At 40.7% G+C, this 19711-nt stretch overlaps 1 protein-coding gene across 1 annotated transcript in view; it reads right to left on the bottom strand.

The window, feature by feature from the left end:
* Positions 1 to 478: 478 nt before the first annotated feature.
* TBC1D23 (TBC1 domain family member 23) overlaps positions 479 to 19711 on the bottom strand; it is a 54051-nt gene continuing 34818 nt past the window's right edge. The window contains exons 11-19 of the mRNA XM_065407210.1: positions 13916 to 14086; positions 12024 to 12066; positions 11096 to 11205; positions 9716 to 9858; positions 8388 to 8432; positions 5366 to 5454; positions 3686 to 3821; positions 2314 to 2508; positions 479 to 560 (exon numbers count right to left, since the gene is read on the bottom strand). Coding sequence (XP_065263282.1) covers positions 479 to 560; positions 2314 to 2508; positions 3686 to 3821; positions 5366 to 5454; positions 8388 to 8432; positions 9716 to 9858; positions 11096 to 11205; positions 12024 to 12066; positions 13916 to 14086 — 1014 coding nt within the window. The remainder of the gene's footprint in view (positions 561 to 2313; positions 2509 to 3685; positions 3822 to 5365; positions 5455 to 8387; positions 8433 to 9715; positions 9859 to 11095; positions 11206 to 12023; positions 12067 to 13915; positions 14087 to 19711) is intronic.

Here is a 19711-nt window from a genome sequence, read left to right as displayed (position 1 = left end):
GTTGTATTACTGAGCTTTTGTCTCTTCTGTTTACAAACCTAAGGACTGATAACAATACTTGATACTACCAGTAGGCAAAATCAAATTTACAGGCATTAGGCTTTAGACATTTTTGACTTCTAATTCTCAAGTTTACTTACGACACTTCAACTATTTTTCCATACCTGAAAGAGCTGCAATCCCTTCATATAGGTCTACACAGCTGAACTGCTACATTAAAGCTGCTTTTAAAAAACCTGACCTTTATAATAAACAACCTTTGGAAAAAAACAAAATTGTTAAACAAAAAATAATTGAAATCCTGCTGAGAAATTAATAATTTACCCTATTTTAAGCCTGCTACTCAGACATTCCCATCAGCAAACAGAGATGCTCTCTTAGGTTAGTATTCAGTTGGAAAGCAGTCATTTTGTGTCCACATACAGTATCTTGGTTGCCTCGTTTCTTTTTAAACCATTATCTTAAAAGTTTTTTGTTATTAGTTCTCCAACGCGTCCAGAACTTTCATTATCTGTTGTTTTATGGCTTTGGTAGCATCACCTGCATTTGGAATCAAATACCTTTAAAAGAGAAAGGACCATCATTAATACACTGTGCCAACTTTCCATGCCACTCATAAAAACTGATGTCTAAATTCATCCTCTAGCTTAGTCTCAGTAAGATTTGGGAAAAATCCCCTTTTAAAATGTAAAACTATTGGGTAAATAGTAATATCCTTCGTAGTTGGAATAAAAGAAAATTTTCTTCATGTGAATTCAATGCTGATGAAAAGTATTCGGTTGAGAACCCTGGAGACTGAAGACCTTGATTTATTCATAGAAAGGTACAGAATGGGCAACAGCAGGGCAAGATTTCTCCATACATTACTCCATCAATGCATACCAATCCTAATCTGGAGAGATTTCTATGGACAAGAGAATAGTTCATTTTCCATGCTTACCATTCAGTTCTTGCTCACTATATGGAAGCTGCCAATGAAGTAGTGAATTAGTGCCATGTGTGGTGGCGTTTTTTGTGGTATGGACAACTTACTGCTGGGAACTGGACCAATACCACAAAACGCATTTCACACAGGACACCCAAACAAGCATCAGATGATAGTAACTTTTAGTCACTACTGATCTAGGTAAAAAAAAACCTTCCAAAACAAGATGCTTCACTGCACATGCTTCTCTCCCAGGGAGAGGATGAGAGAACAACCAACCTGTGACATATGTTAGTCAAGTTACTTAATGCACAATTGGAAGGCGCTTTGTACTAAAGTGATGAGTCCAGTATAAGAATTGATATAGCATAGATTTTCACCAGCAATCTTCAGGTTAAAGGCTCTATATCATATTACTTAATTCTCAGCTGTCCAATCCCTTAGGGACCAGTTTTTAAAATATATTTATAACTCTCAAATGCATGTCTTGTAGAACACAGACTTTACAGATAGCCTTAGGTTAATTTTATTCTGAAGACAATTATTTTGGGTCTGATCCCAAGTCCACTGAAGTCAATAGACTTTGGATCAGACTCTTTATGGTTGGGAAAATCAGACGTTCAAGAAATCTGGAATCCATTATTTACATCACCAGGTAATGTCTGTTTGTTAATCATGAGCCTTCTTTATTAAAACAAAAAAATTGCTTCACCTTAATGCTTTTAAATACTGGAGTTTCACACACACACAGAGAGATCTAAGAGAAAATATACATTGTAGTGAAAAAAAGAAGCAAGCCCAAAATACTTCTCTTGCTTTGGAGGCTATCCTCTCCCTGCCCTCTCCCAAAATGATAAACCAACATCAAAATCTTAGTGATGAAGAATGTCTGGTGCCTTTCCAGATGATACATTTGGGGGTCTTGTAGCAGGATAGAAACTTGCATATAACCTCTTACATGGACCCATTACTAAGAGGACACTTTCCAGTAAAATGATTACCAAAAGGAGTTATCTCAAAAATAAAAAGCTAACTTAAAAACTATTTCACAGGCATTTATACAGAGGTACGGGTGAGAAGGAGACCTATTTCTCTACATGACTGATCTTACAAATTATTAGACCCATCAGGCTACAATAATTACTTTTTATTTTTTCTAAAATCCACCAACTCAATATTCCTTGAGAGACACTGCAGATCTGCTGTGTATCCTGATTCATGTCAGGACATTACAGCTATTAAAAACAAAGTGTTAGCTTTGGGCCGGATACTGGAAGTGCCAAGTGCCTCTGATATCCACTGATATCAAAGGAAGTAGTGGCACACTCTACCTTGCAGGATGAGGCCCTTTGTTTTGTGTTCAGTTCGTATTTGAGAAACATTCTTACCTTTCAACTGCCAAAATTTCTATGCCCGAAGTACTGCTGTTTCCATATTTAAAGGTGATTAGTTCTGGGTGTTTCTTCTTGGATGTAATTTTAACTACAGAGTTTAGGGCCTGACGAGACTGTATGTAAGCCAATCCCCTTCGTGATGGAATCTCCCTCAAACAGTACATGTGTGTTGCAGTTACTAAGAGATGACTTTAAAAAGAGAAAGAATTTACCAACAAATGGAGTAAGGGTCAAAGATACAGAAAGTTTAATATTAAAGATAACTCAGACTATGAGCTAGCTAATACACAGTTTTCAAATTCCAACAGTTTTATATTTATGCAAAGTATTTAATTCAGAATTCCTAAACACTTTACAAACTTCTCTCAGAACTGAAATGCAAGCACTTCTGAAGTCAAACAATAGCACATGGCAAAACCATATAGTTTGTCAATGAACACTGACACTGCACAGTCTCTTAGGAACTAATAGCTAACATGGAGCCAACTCACAGGTCCTGATCTTGCATCCTACATACATGCATAAGTATTTGCAGCTTTCGGGCTTTATCATCCTACGTAAAAATTTTAGAAAAGCGTGTTGGTTTTTTTCCTGGATGAGCTTTTCCAGTGATTTAAATGTATAGTTCTTTGGAACTATGATAAAATGCAACAGTGAAACATTGACTGCAGTCTCTGGTCAAATTGTTGGTCAAATTCTAGAGTTTTATCTTCCATCAGATTCTTTTTAATAAACATATAAAATAGTTTTCTGTCTGTCTCTCTAAATAAGAGCAAAACACAACTTTAAGCAATTTAGTGTTTTGAGCAAAGGACACTACAGCCCAAGTTTGTTAGGTCCCTACAGTCATACTCTTTGGGTCAGCTAAGGGAAGATGCACTATGCATCATGCTCCAGTACCTCCTAATGACCAGATAAAAAGGTCACTGCAATTGTGTCCTGATTTAGAGGTAGAAGTGCTTCTGCAATACATTCTTGCATGGATATTGACAAGGACAGAGTGCAGCCACACTTGGAGGTTTGGGGCCCCGATGCTGAAAATAAACCCAAACTTATTGAGAGTATTTTCTGAAACAACTTGTTTTGCAAAGGAGTTAGTACTATTCTTTCTATTGTAATCATAGCAGTAAAATTCTGTACACATGCTGTAGAAATAGTCAAGGAGCATATTTGTACAGCACCTAGCATCATGACTAGGGCTCCTAGGCACTGTGACAATACAAATAATAAATACTACAGTTCTTAGTTACTTAGTGGCTCAGACACTTATTGTTCATTATAGACAATATCCAGACATAATTTAACACCACCACTAGCTTTTTCATATAGCTTTTCATACTCTTAAGAATAGACAGTACTTTAGTACCTAGGAAACATGTGTCCATTTTCTTTCACTTCATTACAGGGGAAATGATGCTTCACATCTGGTTTATTTATCCATGTGTGGATGTTGACTACCTCTTTTCGGTCATCATCCGACATTGAGGAACTATCAATTTCATCTATATGGAAGAGGAAAATTTGACTTTTACACAGACAGAACATCTGACAACTCTTCAATGTTTACAATGTTATTGCTTATTAAAAATAAAAATAATTAAGTTTCATATCCCAATTAGAACACTGAAGAATTCCAAACAGTATGTTTGGTGTAAACCACAAAAGTGCAAGGAGACCATTACCTACTAAATCCAACCATCTTGCATCCACATTTGCGTTCTCACCCCCATTCTTTTAATTACTCCTTTTTCAAAGCTATTTTTGCATGCTCTACTTAGAATATTTACTTCAAGGCAATTTAGAGTTGTAGCTATGCACATCCACATCTAAAAAGGTAATTTTTTAAGAAGGGACATTGAAGTTAGAAGCCATGGGACAAATTCTGCTCTCAATTACACCATTGTAAATCCAGTGTAACTGCACTGAAAATAGTTTCACTTGTTTTGTTCTTCTGCACTTGCACAATATATTTGTGCAATGTTGGTTTTTCTCTTACTGCAGTATTTGTTTTAAAAAAGAATGTTAAATTTAAAAAAATCCAAAAAGCTCATTGTTAAATACATTTTATTAAAAGATACATAAGTACTATAGACAAAGCCTTATTGTGGACCTAAATTACCTGATCATATCCATTGTATACACCCTAGTCGGTAACATCACATCCTCAAATGGAAATGGCAGAAAACTTTCACAAGTTGTTTGCAAATATAAGTGTGGAAAGAGATTTTTCTGGGGTACAAGAACACACTGACAGAATTTACTGAACTGACAGTGGAAAAACTTGGGCCCATCCTGATGGCAGCTATGTGATTACAGCACTCAATGACAATCAGTGATACAGTCGGTACACATCTAAGGAGCATGTAGTCCTGGTTGAACAGCCATTTATGTGAACTATAAACCTTTTAGTTTGTGACTGCAGTGTCCACGCAGAGGAATTACAGCGCAGCACTCTGGTGTGCACTGCTATTGATACCCTCCTAGTCCAAACTGCAGAGCAGTATACACACAGCCTAACTGCCAGCCAAGCAGACAACCTAGGATCTGACAATCAAATTGGATTTTTTTCTTCTTGCTCATTATCACCAGTAATAAAAGGTACTGCAGGCCAAAGTGTTTAATCTCAGTGGAGGTTAACAGGGTTGCATGGGTGTAAGTGATGACAGATGTGGGCTTGCAAGACCTTTATAACAATGAGTGAAAAAGAGAATGCAGTTTGACTGTCAGATCCCCAAGGTGAATTTGCAGAGTTGGCAGTTAAAGGGGAAGGGGGGGAAAACCACTCTTCAGGGTAGAGTTTGTCTACTATTCTGTGTTTGTACAATGCCCAGCACAATGGGGCCATGTTCTTGCTTGGTCATTAAGCCCCTCTAATCTGATCAATAGTAAGAACAATTATTTAAAAATATTTTTGTAAATAGAAAATATTTAATTTGAAGTTATTGATAGACAACAATGGTACCCTGTGACGGTCAAATAGAAAAGAGGTCATGGTATGTGTCTAAATTAAGGGGACTTCAAATAAGAATAGAGTTTCCTACTGTACCAGTATCATATTCTTCTTCGTCTCCAATGCTGAATACCGGTTTTACACCACGGTAGGGTTTTCCCAATCTGTCACTGCTGCTAACATGTCTGTTGGCATGGGAAGAGGGCAGGGGGGAGAGAAAAAAATATTTTCAGATCCAATGGTACAACATTTCCTATAGCAGCATGCAATAGCAAAATGTGACCGTATCTGTGCAACCACAGAAGAATCCACAGTCTCAAAGTCTACTGCAAGAAAGCTGGGAGTGGCCCAGAAAGCACCAGATTAGTAAAAGCAGATCATGGGGTTATTTGCCAGACTGAACACTTTTAAGCACTGTAACTGAAAACCAGGTAGTCCTGCATCTTACATACAACTTCTAACCGTTCTCTCGAACAGCAAAAACATACTAAAATTCCAAAACATTTAAGGAGGTGCTTTGAAATACCCAGCAGAGCACTCTAGTGTTTGTCTGAATTACATTTTAACATTCTGTATGGCTCTGGAAGGATTGTAAATTGGGGTGGAGGGAAAAGATGGAGAATATAAAGAAGTACATTTGACAGTTCGCTGGACTGGCAAAAGGGTCACTCTTGGAGAGATTTTCCCAAAAGGATAACACTGCGTAGATACAAAAAGGAAACAAACGTCTATAAAGCTCTGTTCCTGTTTTGAGCCAATATATTGATGCACGCTAATTTACGTACAACTGTTGAACTGGGTCCAAGAGGGTACCTGTGCCTTTAGTACTATATCGAAGAAAGCTGATATTTATCTATCCATGTAAGTCTAACAACTTGCTATATCTTCTAGGACTATTTGATTAGAAGTTACTGAATGAGAAAGAACATGGAAAAACTAATTGTTAATTGACGAAAAACAAATATGCTATACAAAAAAAGCAATATAAAAATGTGCTCATTAGTGACTTAAGACAATAAGCATCAATGACACTGACAATCCAAGAGGGCAGTGATTCTATTTTATTATTTAGCTAGACTTTTGTGCATATGGAATTTTAAGAAAAAAGAATGAGGAAGAATACTGTAGATTACTGATTTGGTAAGAGGAGGTTATGTTTAATAAGATTATATATTTATAGTGTTAATTGAAATTCATAGCTAGGGTTTAAAAGAGGTCATATTTGCATTAACAGAGTAAGGTTAGCCAAAGCAAAAAAGAAAGGCCTACTATATAAAATTTTGCACCATATTAAACTAGAAATGGGGAATTCTACAGGAATTACTGTTAAACAGCACTAAATGAGACCAGTTTGTGGTACAGGTATTTCATTTAATCTAATTCCATTCAGTTGATAACCTGCAAAAATCAGACTGTTTTTGCTAGTAAAGACACAATTGCCACGACTGAATCAATGAGACAAAAAAGTTTCTTTCCACTTTATACAGCTGGAATTTTAAGAAAAGCCTAGTCTTAGTACATTAATTTATCCTGGGTTCTAACTAGTTAATATTGTCAGTACAACTTTCCAGTGGGAAAAAAAGATGATTTGAATGTAGAGGAGCAATATTCCTTTAAGGGACAAAGTACAAACTCAATGCAGCAATATTTCTTCATAACAAACAAAAGGCAGGATGGTCTGTCAGTTATAAATCACCCTAAGTACAACACTAAAAAGCTGCAAAGAAACAATTTTATAGTTTAATGTTAATATTTCCTAAGAGGTTTTTTTGTTTGTTTTTTTTAAAGTAGCTTTATAAATCCTGAAAGAACCGTATGTCTCAGTTTTACTGGGACATTTCTGTTTCTTTCCAAGGACTACAAGGATACCCTTAACATTAACTATTGTTTTTGCTCACCCTATACCATCTCCCTTCTCTAGTAATCCTGGGTGACCTAGCATAGCCAGCATGATGTTCCCCCATTCTCAGAGAATGGGCAAATCTACTAGAAAAAAGTAAATCAAAATCCTTAACAATAAAACTGATTTAAAAAAAAAAAAAAAAAATCTATGACTTTTTCAGCACCCACTTCCATACAGCGCAACCTGCCAAGACTCAAATGTGGGATGCAATGTGTGACAAAGACCCAAAAATTAGGGAGACCAAAGTATTTTTCGTGCAGAAAATGCTGTGGATTCCTTCGTTTCGCATAAGTAACTTTTTATAACCACAGTTTCATGATTATTTCTGATGTAAATAATTTTAACATTAAAAGTGAAGGGATACTAAATTTGTGTGGAACACAGTTAACTCTGGGAATGAAATGAGGGACAGTTGAGATGTATGCCCGTTTTTCTGGCTCTGTTTGCTGGTGTGACCATCTCCATTCTGACCAGCATATTCCATCACCACATGCTAAGAATGTGCTTGGAATACGCAGTATTGTTGTATACATGTAAATCCCCGGACATTAGAGAGAGAAGGTGGGTGAGGTAATATTTTTTATTGGACCAACTTCTGTTGGTGAGAGAGAGAAGATTTCCAGCTAACCTGAAGAAGAGTTCTGTGAAAGCTCAAAAGCTCGTCTTGCTCACCAACAGAAGTTGGTCCAATAAGATATTACCTCACCCACCATGCAGTAGTTTTAAATTTGCTGACAAAATTCCAAGAGAACTTTAGCAGTCTTAGACCACCCTGAGCTCTAAAGATACTTTTTGAACAGCTTGTAATAGGTCTCCTTTGAAGCTGAAGTCTCTCCTTCTGAAGCTCAAAATCGAAGCCTGCTAAATAAAGGCTTCTGCCGCCTTTCCCTACAACAAATAATTAATGAAATGCACAGCTGAAGTGACTTAATTTAAAAACAAAAACAAAAAAAAGGTTTAAAATAAAGAGGAAGGAAACTTAAAGACTGAATAAAAGCCAAGAGAATAAGCAAGCACTGCAAATATAGCCCTTTTCTTCCCCTACCTGCAGAATAGCACTTGAAAAAGTTAACAGTTTGAAGCGAAGCATAGCTTTTTAAAGTTGATATATAGACTTTCAGAGATGTCAGTGTGACCAATGCTTAGAAACACTGTGAAGTCATGCTAAAAAGGACAAAGGTGTTTTTAGTCAGATTGGTCTACTCATTGGCTTACCGCTCCATGCTTGCTCTGTCTGGCCAGGGAAGATTGAAAGACATTCTATAGCAAATTGGGGCAGAGGACAGAACAAAATAATTACAAAAAATAAAAAACCTAGTATAAAAAAATGAGTGCTCTGTATCAGCAATTTCCCCCTACATATCCAACAATATTTCAGCAGACCTAGCCAGGGACCACAGAACATTTAGAAGAAATTATTTTAAAGAGGCATTTCTACATTAGATGTGATATATATATATGAGCCTTATTTGAATGCTTGGTGCAACAGAAACAAAAGGGTATTTTTATTACAAGATACTTCTGCCCTAAACCATGCTGTAAGTGGTAATTGCATCATTGCAACAGAGAAACCAAGCTGTAAACAATCCTTTTAGTTGGACTAAAAATTAAGTAGGTGAGGATTTGAGAACCATTGTTCACTATAGCAGCCATCCTGAGCCCCACTAACAAGTAAATATATCTCAGTGCTGTAAAGGGCACTCAATAGCATCCATCTTTCACAACCTTGCAACTATTAGGACTTATAGCAATTTTTAAGAAGAGTTGTAAAATAGGCTACCAAATTTAGACTTATTCACAGAAAATATTTAGAAAACAGATCTTCAACTTTAAATGTACTTTAAAACTAAAACTGTCACAGGAATATTGATTTCACAAGGGGTTCTGTTTTATTGTTGGGAAAACAAGACTCTGAAAAACTCTCTAGCTGAAAGGGGAAGTCTATGCTAGAACTGTGCTTAGAATCCAGGAGTTCATGGATCTCAGTTCTGAGTTCAAGCCATGAAGTCAGGACAAGTACTTTTTATATTTCTCTTTGTTTCAGCTCCTCCCCTTTAAGCAAATGCATGTGAAATGAGCAAAACTCTAAGATAGAGATTTAGGGTGGGATTTTCAAGAGTATTCAGTGTTGATTTAACTCTGCTCATACTGAAGTCAATGGGAGTCTAACACACACTTTTGAAAAACCCATTCTAAATGCCTTTAATAAGTTTACAACAAAGAAACCTGTCTAGTGATATAGTGGCAGTTTGCTGCAATATCATCCAGAGATGGGGGTGCAGATACTGGCCTTGGAATTATGAGCCAGCAAACTAGTCATGCTTTAAGACGATGATATATTGCAAATGCTGGTGAAGGAAATTCCAAAAAGGAGGGGGGGGAGGGAAGAGAAGACAAATAAAACACACTCAAAGGCTGATAAACTGAAAGGTATCGTCTCTTGATTCTGATTATTTAGTCTAATCTTCATACTTGCAAAAACATCCAGTTGAAATGGGGAGGCATTCATCACTGATAATCACAATCACATATAAATAACCCACCTGTCCACAGGAGTTGATGTATTTTCAATAAAACTAATAACTTTTTCTTTCACATTCACAGATTTAGTCTTCAAAGCAACAGTCATTTTATTTACCAAGGACTTGACTCCTTTTCCATCACTTGAACCATTAGGAGAATCACCCTGTAAAAGTAAGTGCTCTAAGAATTAATTGTAACACAACCTTTTTACTATCAGTAATTTGTTAAGAATGGAAAGCTACAACATACTGAGCATGATCACTTGCTACTGTTTACAGGAAAGTTCTATAGACAATTAATATTGTTTATCATGGAAATAGGATTTAAAAAGAACGGCAGCCATACAGGACTAAAGTAAAGACCATTTAAAAAATAAGCTACCAAGCTCCATTACTTAGAACCATGCTCTGAAAATCCACTGAGAGGAAACAGTTCTAACCATGTAAAAATGTAAATGTATATAAAAATTAAAAGCCATATTCTACCTACCACTAGAAAGGGCACAGAAGATTCAGGGAATGTGTTTCTTGGAACATTCCAAGTAAGGAAGGAATTAGAAGTGCCATGAAAGCATGGCTTCCATACCCTATGGCTCCCTCAGATGCAGGTATAAAGGAGAATTTAGCCTCCCAGTGCACCATTTCTTGGAGATGGCTGGTCAACCTCATGCTGAAGTCATGTTGCCACTGGCTTTCACTAACCCATTAAACCTGAACAACCTCACTTTCTGAAATAAGTGGCATTAGATATGTAATAGATCTGATGTGGGATTATGAAACAGTTTTGGAAGGACCAGCCACTGACTTGGTAAATAACTGGTTGAGTTCTTCTACACCTTTGGGAAGATTTCTTGAAATTCCAAAAGGATTTCTTATCATCCCATCTTCAGCCTTATGTATTGTATATACCCCAAAATGAGGAAGATCTAAGAATGGTATCTATTCCATATATTTTATTGAAATGCAACCAATGTGAGATTTCCTCTAAAGATTCTCTCTTCTAAGACAAGATGACTTCAGGCTACTTCCAACAGGATATAAGATAGTTATAATCTGCAATTAAATATACAGCTAAGAACAATTATAATTTGTACCAATACACTCTGCAGGGTAGACTTGAGGTAAGAGAAGGGTAGATTTAGGCCATCTAGGACCCATCTTATTTACATCTATTGGACAGAGCAATAAATTATGGCTCGAATCCTTCTATCAGATATGCACAGGTGCCACACAAGCGCAAGAATCTCCACACAGATCCAATTGCAAGATTGGGGCCTAAATTAATAAAAACATGCACTTTGAGTTTATAGAATAGAAAGGCACTACAGAACACACACACACACAAAAATCACTACTTCTTGTCATTTTCAAATGTACAGCCTGATCTATAAATACACTTACATCAACAGAGGAGTTTATGCTACTTCTTGAGCCTGAGGTACTAGCAATCCAGTGGCCATATCCATTTTCGGGTCCTTCCACATTGATGTCTGCTAAGTGCTGCTGGAGTGCTGTTAGAAAGGGCATTTTAAAAAGAAGTTCGGAGCCACATTTGAATGAGTCATTTGATCATGTCTCAATTCAGACTGCTGATGTCAACATTTACTCTAGATGATTTACAAAAACGCAGATAAGTTCAAATGCTACTCCTGCTACTGCTTTCTCCTTTCAATACTACAGAGCCTCTACACAAACTTTTTGTAATGAAATAAAAGACAGAAAAAAACATTACGTAAAACATAGAAGCACCAGGAAATAATTGGCAGCTTCATTTTTGAACAGACGGAGAGTGTGTCAAAATAGTGCTATTAGTCAAAGTAGAAGCTATGAGATCCTGATCCTACAATTTAGCACATGAGCGGACACCTACATTTACGCAGAGCCTCACTGACTTCAATTGTGGTCTGCCCATGCATTGTAAATTGCAGCATCGGGAACCTATTTACTGATGCTTAAGAAAACAAAGTAGTGAAGAATTACAGCACTGTTAACAAGTATTATTAGGAAACATTGTAGTTGTTTTAACATACATAGAAACAACACTAGGGAGGATAAAGGCATTGGGAGGGAAGCTTCCCAGCCATTCATGATTAATTCTGAATTCAATGTACACTGTGACAATCGTAAAGCTAATTAAGAATGAACATGCAATTGCACAGTGTTCAAACAGCACATGACAAAAAGCTAGTGAATCAACTATGTTTGCCATCCATTTAACTGATTGCCAAACAACTACCAACAGTAATCCCAACAGCATTAAAAAACACACATTCAAAGCTTTGTCAGGCCAAGAGTGAATGTAAAAGGCATTATTAAATCAAAAGCTTACCCATGAATCCGCCTTTGGCAATGCTTACATATTCCTTGTTTTTCTGCAACAAGAAAAACACTGGAAATCATATTTGTGACACTCATGGATTTTCAAATTTAAGGCAGAAAAACAGGGTCCCTACCCCAAGGGTGTGACATATGCTTAGCATACTTTACTTGATAAATTTGGAGTTTCTTTGAACCAAGGAAGTCTTATTTTTAAAAATGAGAGTGATAAAGTTATGGTCTAATGCCTTATTCCTGCAGAAGCTTATACATGTGCTTACCTTTAATCATTGGAATACTCTTATTGAAACCAATAAGACTACTCATGGAGTAAAATTAAGCATGTGTGAGTGTTTACTATTTGGGATACTCAGGCCCTGATTCTGCAGAGAAGCATGCTGCAAGTACCAGATCATACATATTTTTGTTGCTTGCTTTTAGACTTTCCTCCACATCACAAAGTTGCAGTCAGCTCCCTCTTCTTCATTGTAATGCCCCAGTATATACCATATATGGTTTTCACAGCTATCACAATGCATAACTGACTCCATGAAGGCCAATCATTATTTTATTTTTACCTAATGGCATGGTTCTGAAAAGCTTTTTAAAAAAATGTTTATTACATCTCAGCTTGTGTAAATTCCATCTTCAAGAATCTAAGTCACTCTACAAATTAAAACAATACCTACATTAAAAAAGGGATGGCCCAGAAAAGTCAGCCACACTCACCAACAATGGGGGATGAGGTGGAGGAAAAACTCCAAAAAGAAAAGCTGGTATAAAGGGAAGTCAAAATTGTTAAAGTGAACTGACTAATGGAAAAACCTTCCATTTGGCACTCCTCTAAGACACCAAAAGAAATTAAGGTCACTATGTATTCAGATGTAATAGTTTTGGAGAGATGTAGGAGAGAGAACTCATTTCCCTTGGAATTTGATTTCTGAAGATGCCATCAGCTACACTTTGAATTGAATTCATGGCAGACTGCAAAAGGCTGGCATTACAAATGTTCTTTACAGGAGTAAAATTTTGTAATTGTGGCAGCTTCTGAATCAATTAAAAAGAAAATTAAGTATGAGTTAATTACAATCATTTTAGCCAGGATGTAATGAAAGTATGAATGACCGTAGTGAAGCTCATGATGCACAGCTTTTACAGAGAACTGGAGATGGTACAATTACAGCCATTCTGAAGCATTATTGCAACACGAATTTATAATCCCTAAATGCTATTCCAAACCATATCATTATACCAAAAAACCCACATCACTTATCTGAATCTCTACAGACTGGCTCCAGGGTAGCTGTGAAATCACAGCACTGGTGGCAATAGCTTTGGAGGATTTCTATGGGGAATGCTCAGGTAAGATACTGCAACTTCAGACTGCATTAAACTTTCCTCCAGAGCTTCTTGAGATATGAGACTAACCCTTACAAGAGCCTAGAAGCAGACTGTAGAGAAGGGACTCTGACAGTGTGGTTCCAGTTAAGCCAGGGATCCTGGAGGGCTAAGTCAGACCGAGTGGAGGTATAACCTCCATATCTATGTCCTTAGCTCTCTGATGGATCCCAGGTATCTTCCCAGGGGAGGAGAAGAAAGAGCATGAGGGAAGGGCAAGAACGAATCTTACCTCGCCATAGAATAATATGGCGAGAACTGTGCAAGTGCACCCTTGCAGGATTTTCCTGATGCCAAGATCCTCTACTGTGTATTTGTTTAAAGGAAGGCAAGATCTGGGTTGAAGTGAACAACTAATTTTGGTTGTCATTAAATGACTGCTCAAAATCATGTGTAGTTATAAGAACAGTTAATGTGTAAAGAAAGTCTATTTTGTCACTTTTTACCGATATGTGAAAGAACGTAATTTCAGTTGTTCAAACAATAATTCCAATATCCTAGTTGTACCTGTAAAAAGTGTGCCAACACCATGTTCATATACATGTCCTCCTCTTCCCTGCCACTTCCCATGAAACAGAGGTGCTCCCCACTAGCTATGGAGCCAGACTCAATGGATTGCTTCTGTGCTTCTAACAAGGATTTTACAGACTGTGCAAACTCTGATGGGTTCTGGAGCATCTAAAGAATAAAAAACAGAATGTTAACTATTTACTTTGCATACAACTTGTCAGCGCGCGCGCACACACACACACACACACAGGCATCAGGGCTCTCATTTATTTGTTATTCGCTAAGCACTGTGTGCTCAGCACTTTACAAGGCAAATTAAAGACAGTCTGTGTCCCAGAGGTCATATTAGCTAACAAAGACACACACATAAGACTTTCTGAGAAAAAAACCTCAGAATATTCTTGATTTTTATTAACTCAATTCTTATTGACACAGTAGAAAAAATGAGTCTTTTTTAAAGGAGGACTTGAATGAAAAGGTGGTAAGGTAGCAAGTTGGAATCAGGAGGATTTTCCATGCCTGTGGGATGATGTACAAAAAGACACAAAAAATAAGAGTTTGAGAAGGACACAAATTGGACAGCGAGGCTGGGCTCTATTTTAGGCATTTCTGAATTGCTTTTACATTGGTACCTGAGGGCTGCTGAGAAGAGCAGAGAGGGGTGAGGGAGATGTGACAAGAGGAGATGAGAGATGTAGGGAAGAGCTACTTGTGTAACACCTCATAACTGTCTGAGCTCCTGAAACAAACTGACAGGTTTAAGATATCCAGATGGATGAAAGGGTTTTCAGTACACTTCAAAAGCTAAAATTGTGTTAGCCTCTATACTACAGACCAGAATACATTACAGGTCAGATTTATCATAGCAACAACAACATGAGCAGCCTGTCAAAAAGGGGAAGAAAAGTGGACTTTCCAAACCCAATGACACTTTTCTCCCCCTTCCAGGGGCAGGGGCTTAAGAAGGGACACTTAATTAAATCCATCAAAAAAATTCAGTTTACACAACAGGTTTTAAGAAAAAAAAAAAAAAATTTTTTTTAATCCAGTTTTCTGGTTGGACTGAATAATGAGGCACAAAGATCTAACAACTTGCTCAAGGTGACACAGCAAGTCAGTAGTTCAACCCAAATTAGAACCAGGATCCTCTTACAGCCAAATGCTGTAATTATTAATTACTGGTTAAACCCCACTACTTCCTGCCATTAAAGCCATATATAAATTACATGGAGTCAAATGCTTACTCCCCCGGTGAAAGTATTGCACTTGGTACATGTGAATAAAATGCATTAAGGTTACCTGAATAGCTTTTATTTTCAATCAGCAATTGTTTGGACATACTGCTTCTTACATTAAATCCTCCACAATGTACCCGCACACACACAAATAAAACTGCAACAGGCTATTTTTATTAATTGAACATCTTTTCATCAGTTATATGACAGTTTGTCTTATTTATTCAAGGAAGGGCAATTATAGCCAGTCAACTGTAAAACTACAGCAATTAATCCCAGTTTATATCTCATTTAAATGCCTGACAATTTTAATATGTCCAGTATATTGAAAAGGGAGGACAGCAGTTTGAAGGACATAATTTTGATTAATAAAACGTATTATTTTATAACATTAAGCCGTTAAAGGGGCCTATTTCTACCTCAATGAACACAAACATTCCATTAAGGCTAATGGAGTTGTTATCCACATGCATCAACAGGAAAATATTTAAGTTTCTTTCCTATATAAATATTAGTTTACTTGCAAAAAGAACTTAACTATACAGACAATAATTGTATTTAAATATTCAGTTTTAACTGTCTTCTGATTATTAAAACAAAATTACAGAAACATGAAAACTAGTGATATAAATGAAGGACATTAAAACTTTCACTCATAACATAAAAATGGCCATACGAGGGTCAGACCAATAGGCCATCTAGTATCCTGTCTTCCTACAGTGGCCAGTGCTAGAAGCTTTAGAGGGAATGAATAGAACAGGACAATTATTAAATGATGCATCTTCTGTCATTCAGTCCCAGCTTCTGGCAGTCTGAGGTTTAGGGACATCCAGAGTATGGGGTTGCGTCCCTGATCCTCTTGGCTAATAGCCCCTGATGGACCTATCTTCCATGAATTTATCTAATCATACTTAAGCTAAACAGTACTAGTCTTTTTCATCTCTCCTTGTATGGAAGCTGTTCCATACCCCTAATCATTTTTGTTGCTCTTCTCTGTACTTTTTCCAATGCTAATATAGCTTTTTTGAGATGGGGTGACCAGAACTGCACGCAGTATTCAAGGTGTGGGCATATCATGGATTTATATAGTGGCATTATGATATTTTCTGTTTCATTATCTATCCTTTTCCTAATGGTTCCTAACATTGTTAGCTTTTTTTTTTTAACTCTTGCAGCACATTGAGCAGATGTTTTCAAAGAACTATCCATGATCACTCTAAGACAGGCCTGCACAACTCGTAAAGCGGCGAGGGCCATATTACTCCAAAGAAAACAGCTGAGGGCCGAAACCTCCCGGCCCCGCGGGTTCCCCCCACTCGCTAGTTTCCCAATACACACAGATTTCTCCTCCCTCCCTCCCAGTGCCCTTCCCCACAGCCCCACCACCACAACTAAACAATGCCCCACACAGACCCCCCAGTGCCCTGACACACACAGATCTCCCTCACTGCCCAGCACCCCCCAACAGGCCCCCACTGCCTAGCACCCCAAAACACACAAACCTCCCCCACTGCCCAGCGCCCTCCACACCCTCACAGCCCAGCACCCCCCGCACATCTCCCAGACACTCACTTCACCACACCCTTCCCCCTTCCCTGGCCGCACTCACCAGCCCTGCTGGGAGGTCTCTGTCTCCTAGGGTGAGAGCCGCAAGGGGAGTCTCCAGTGGTGAGCGGGAGCCGGTTCGCACCGGTTCGCGGGAACCAGTTGTTAAATTTAGAAGCCCTTTTAGAACCAGTTGTCCTGCGCGGGACAACCGGTTCTAAAAGGGCTTCTAAATTTAACAACCGGTAAGTTGAAGTGACCAGGACCGTAGCTGGGGGGGAGCAGAGGGAGCGGCTGCTCCCCCGGAGCACATTATCCAAAAGTGGCGCCTTAGGAGCCGACCCCATGGGTGCTTCAGCTCTCCGCCCCGCTCCCCGGCCCCAGCTCACCTCCGCTCCGCCTCCGCCTCTGAACACTCTGCCCCGCTTCTCCCCATCCCCCCCCGCTTCCCGCGAATCAGCTGTTCGCGCGGGAAGCCTGGGAGGGCAGAGAAGCAAGCGGTGGCTTCGCGCTCAAGCCCAGGGAGGCGGAGACGGAGCGGAGGTGAGCTGGGGTGGGGGGAGCCACCCGCGCCACAGCAGGTAACCCGGGGGGAGGGGCGTGGAGGGGAACCGCTCCCCGCCCCAGCTCACCTCTGCTCCGCCTCCCTGGGCCTGAGCGCGAAGCCGCCGCTTGCTTCTCAGCCCTCCCAGGCTTCCTGCGCAAACAGCTGATTTGCGGGAAGCAGGGGGGCTGCAAGCTCAGCCTGACCCGGTGCTCCAGGCACTGCACGGTGGCGGTGTGGCCCGGCTCCAGCCGAGCGGCGTGGCTGTAGCGCCGCCAGCCACCTCCAGGCAGCGCGGTAAGGGAGCAGGGAGGGGGTGTTGGATAGAGGGCAGGGGAGTTCAGGGGGGTGGTGGGGGGGCGGATAGGGGTCAGGGCGGTCAGATGGCAGGGAACAGGGGGATTGAATGGGGGCAAGGCTCCCGGGGGGGCAGTCAGGAAGGAGCAGAGGTTGGATGGGGCGGTGGGAGGCAGTCAGGGGCAGGGGTTCCAAGGGTGGTCAGGGGACAGGGAGAAGGGGTGGTTGGATAGGGAATCAGGAGAGGAGTTGGATGGGGCGGCGGAGGGCAGTCAGGGGACAGGGAAGGGGGTGGATGGGGCAGGGGTCCGGGGGGGGGGGGGGGGAGCGCTCAGGACGGGGGCGGTGGCTGAGCCCCATGTCCCTGCTGGGGGGGGGGGGGGCGAGGGCACCGTGCCCGTGTCCCGCTTGGGGCAGTGGGGAGGGGCAGCGGCGCGCGAGGGCTCCGTGTCCTGCTTGAGGCCTGGGGGGTGCGGCGCCGTGCGTGGGCTCTGTGTCCCGCTTGGGGCGGGAGGTGGAGGCGCGGCAGTGCACGAGGGCTCCATCCCCGTGTCCCGCTTGGGGCGGGGGGGGGGGGGCGGCAGCGCGCGAGGGCTCCCTGCCCGTGTCCCGCTTGGGGCGGGGGGGGGGGGAGGCGCGGCGGCGCGCGAGGGCTCCCTGCCCGTGTCCCGCTTGGGGCGGGGGAGGGGGGGAGGCGCGGCGGCGCGCGAGGGCTCCCTGCCCATGTCCCGCTTGGGGCGGGGGGGGGGGGGGGGAGGCATGGCGGCGCGCGAGGGCTCCCTGCCCGTGTCCCGCTTGGGGCAGGGGGGCCGGTTTCGCACGCCGCGGCCGCTCGGGATCTCTCCCCCCCTCCCTCCCGGGTTTGAGAGCCTGGGAGTGAGGGGGAGACTCCGAGTGGCCGCGGCGCGGGCGCAGCTTCTCCCCCTCCCTCCCAGGCTCTGAGGGAGGGGGAGTAGCGGCGCGCGAAACAGCTGTTTCGCGCGCCGCGGCCGCTCGGGATCTCTCCCTCCCTCCCGGGTTTGAGAGCCTGGGAGGGACTGGGAGACCCCGAGCGGCCGCGGCGCGCGAAACAGCTGATTCGCGCGCCGCTGCTCCCCCTTCCTCCCAGGCTTGAGAGTGAGCGGGCCGTATGTTGTGCAGGCCTGCTCTAAGATCTCTTTCTTGAGTGGTAACACTAATTTAGATCCCATCATTTTGTATGTATAGTTGGGATAGTTTGCCAATGTACATTACTTTGCACATAGCAACATTAAATTTAATCTACCATTTTGTTGCCTAGTCACCCACTTCTGTGATCAGAATGAATAATTATCAATAAGCACTTTATGAGCTACATATATGGTATTCACTTCACTGAGCAACAAAAAACAGCCATCTCTGAGGTGAAACAACTGCACTACAAGACAGTCTAAGACAATAAGCGAATAATGTTATGGCACCCAACTGAAATGGCAGAGACAATTTCAAGAAGGCAAAAATGTGTAATAAGAGTTCACATCCACACTTGTACAGAAATTCCAGTGGGATCTGTAATGAAGTTAACAGGATCTCAGTTTTACATCTGTAGCCTATAGGAGTAACCTGCTTACTTGTATATATATCTTTTCTTATAGTTTAAGTATTTGATGTATCTATAGGTTTATACATTTATATTAAAGAAAGTTTGGCTGTAATGCAAGAGACCTAATATAACCTACGTAACTTAATATAGATATCAGCTCCAAGACTAACATACCTTCTCTCATAGCACCATGAGAGCCAGCAGCACAGTGCCCCATAAAGCCACACTGTGGTCTTGCTTTAGTACTGACAAAGAAGAGTGACACCTACTAAATTATTTGGAGTTCTCATCCAAGCAGGATGAGATTTTGTGACACCCGGATTTTGCTTATGTTGGCTTTCTCCTGGTGTCACAAAAGATTAAATTTGTCAGCAAGATGGCTGCTACCGGCAGTAAACTCAACAATGTAAATACACATTTAGTTTTAGATAAAATATACACTAAGTTTTAAGGAATACTATTTGCCAATATAACATTTCAGGGGAAAATATCTGGGGCAAAATGGGTGGAGACTTTTAAAAAAAACAAATAAACCTAGGACTTTTAGAAAAAGCTCACTTCTGAAACATGGGAGTATAAACTGAAGACCACCACCAAGTGCTCCATTGACT

This window comes from Emys orbicularis, chromosome 1 (assembly GCF_028017835.1).
Source record: "Emys orbicularis isolate rEmyOrb1 chromosome 1, rEmyOrb1.hap1, whole genome shotgun sequence".
Classification (NCBI taxonomy): domain Eukaryota; kingdom Metazoa; phylum Chordata; order Testudines; family Emydidae; genus Emys; species Emys orbicularis.
Note: the sequence above shows the minus strand (reverse complement) of the source record. Positions and strands in the feature narration are given on the sequence as shown.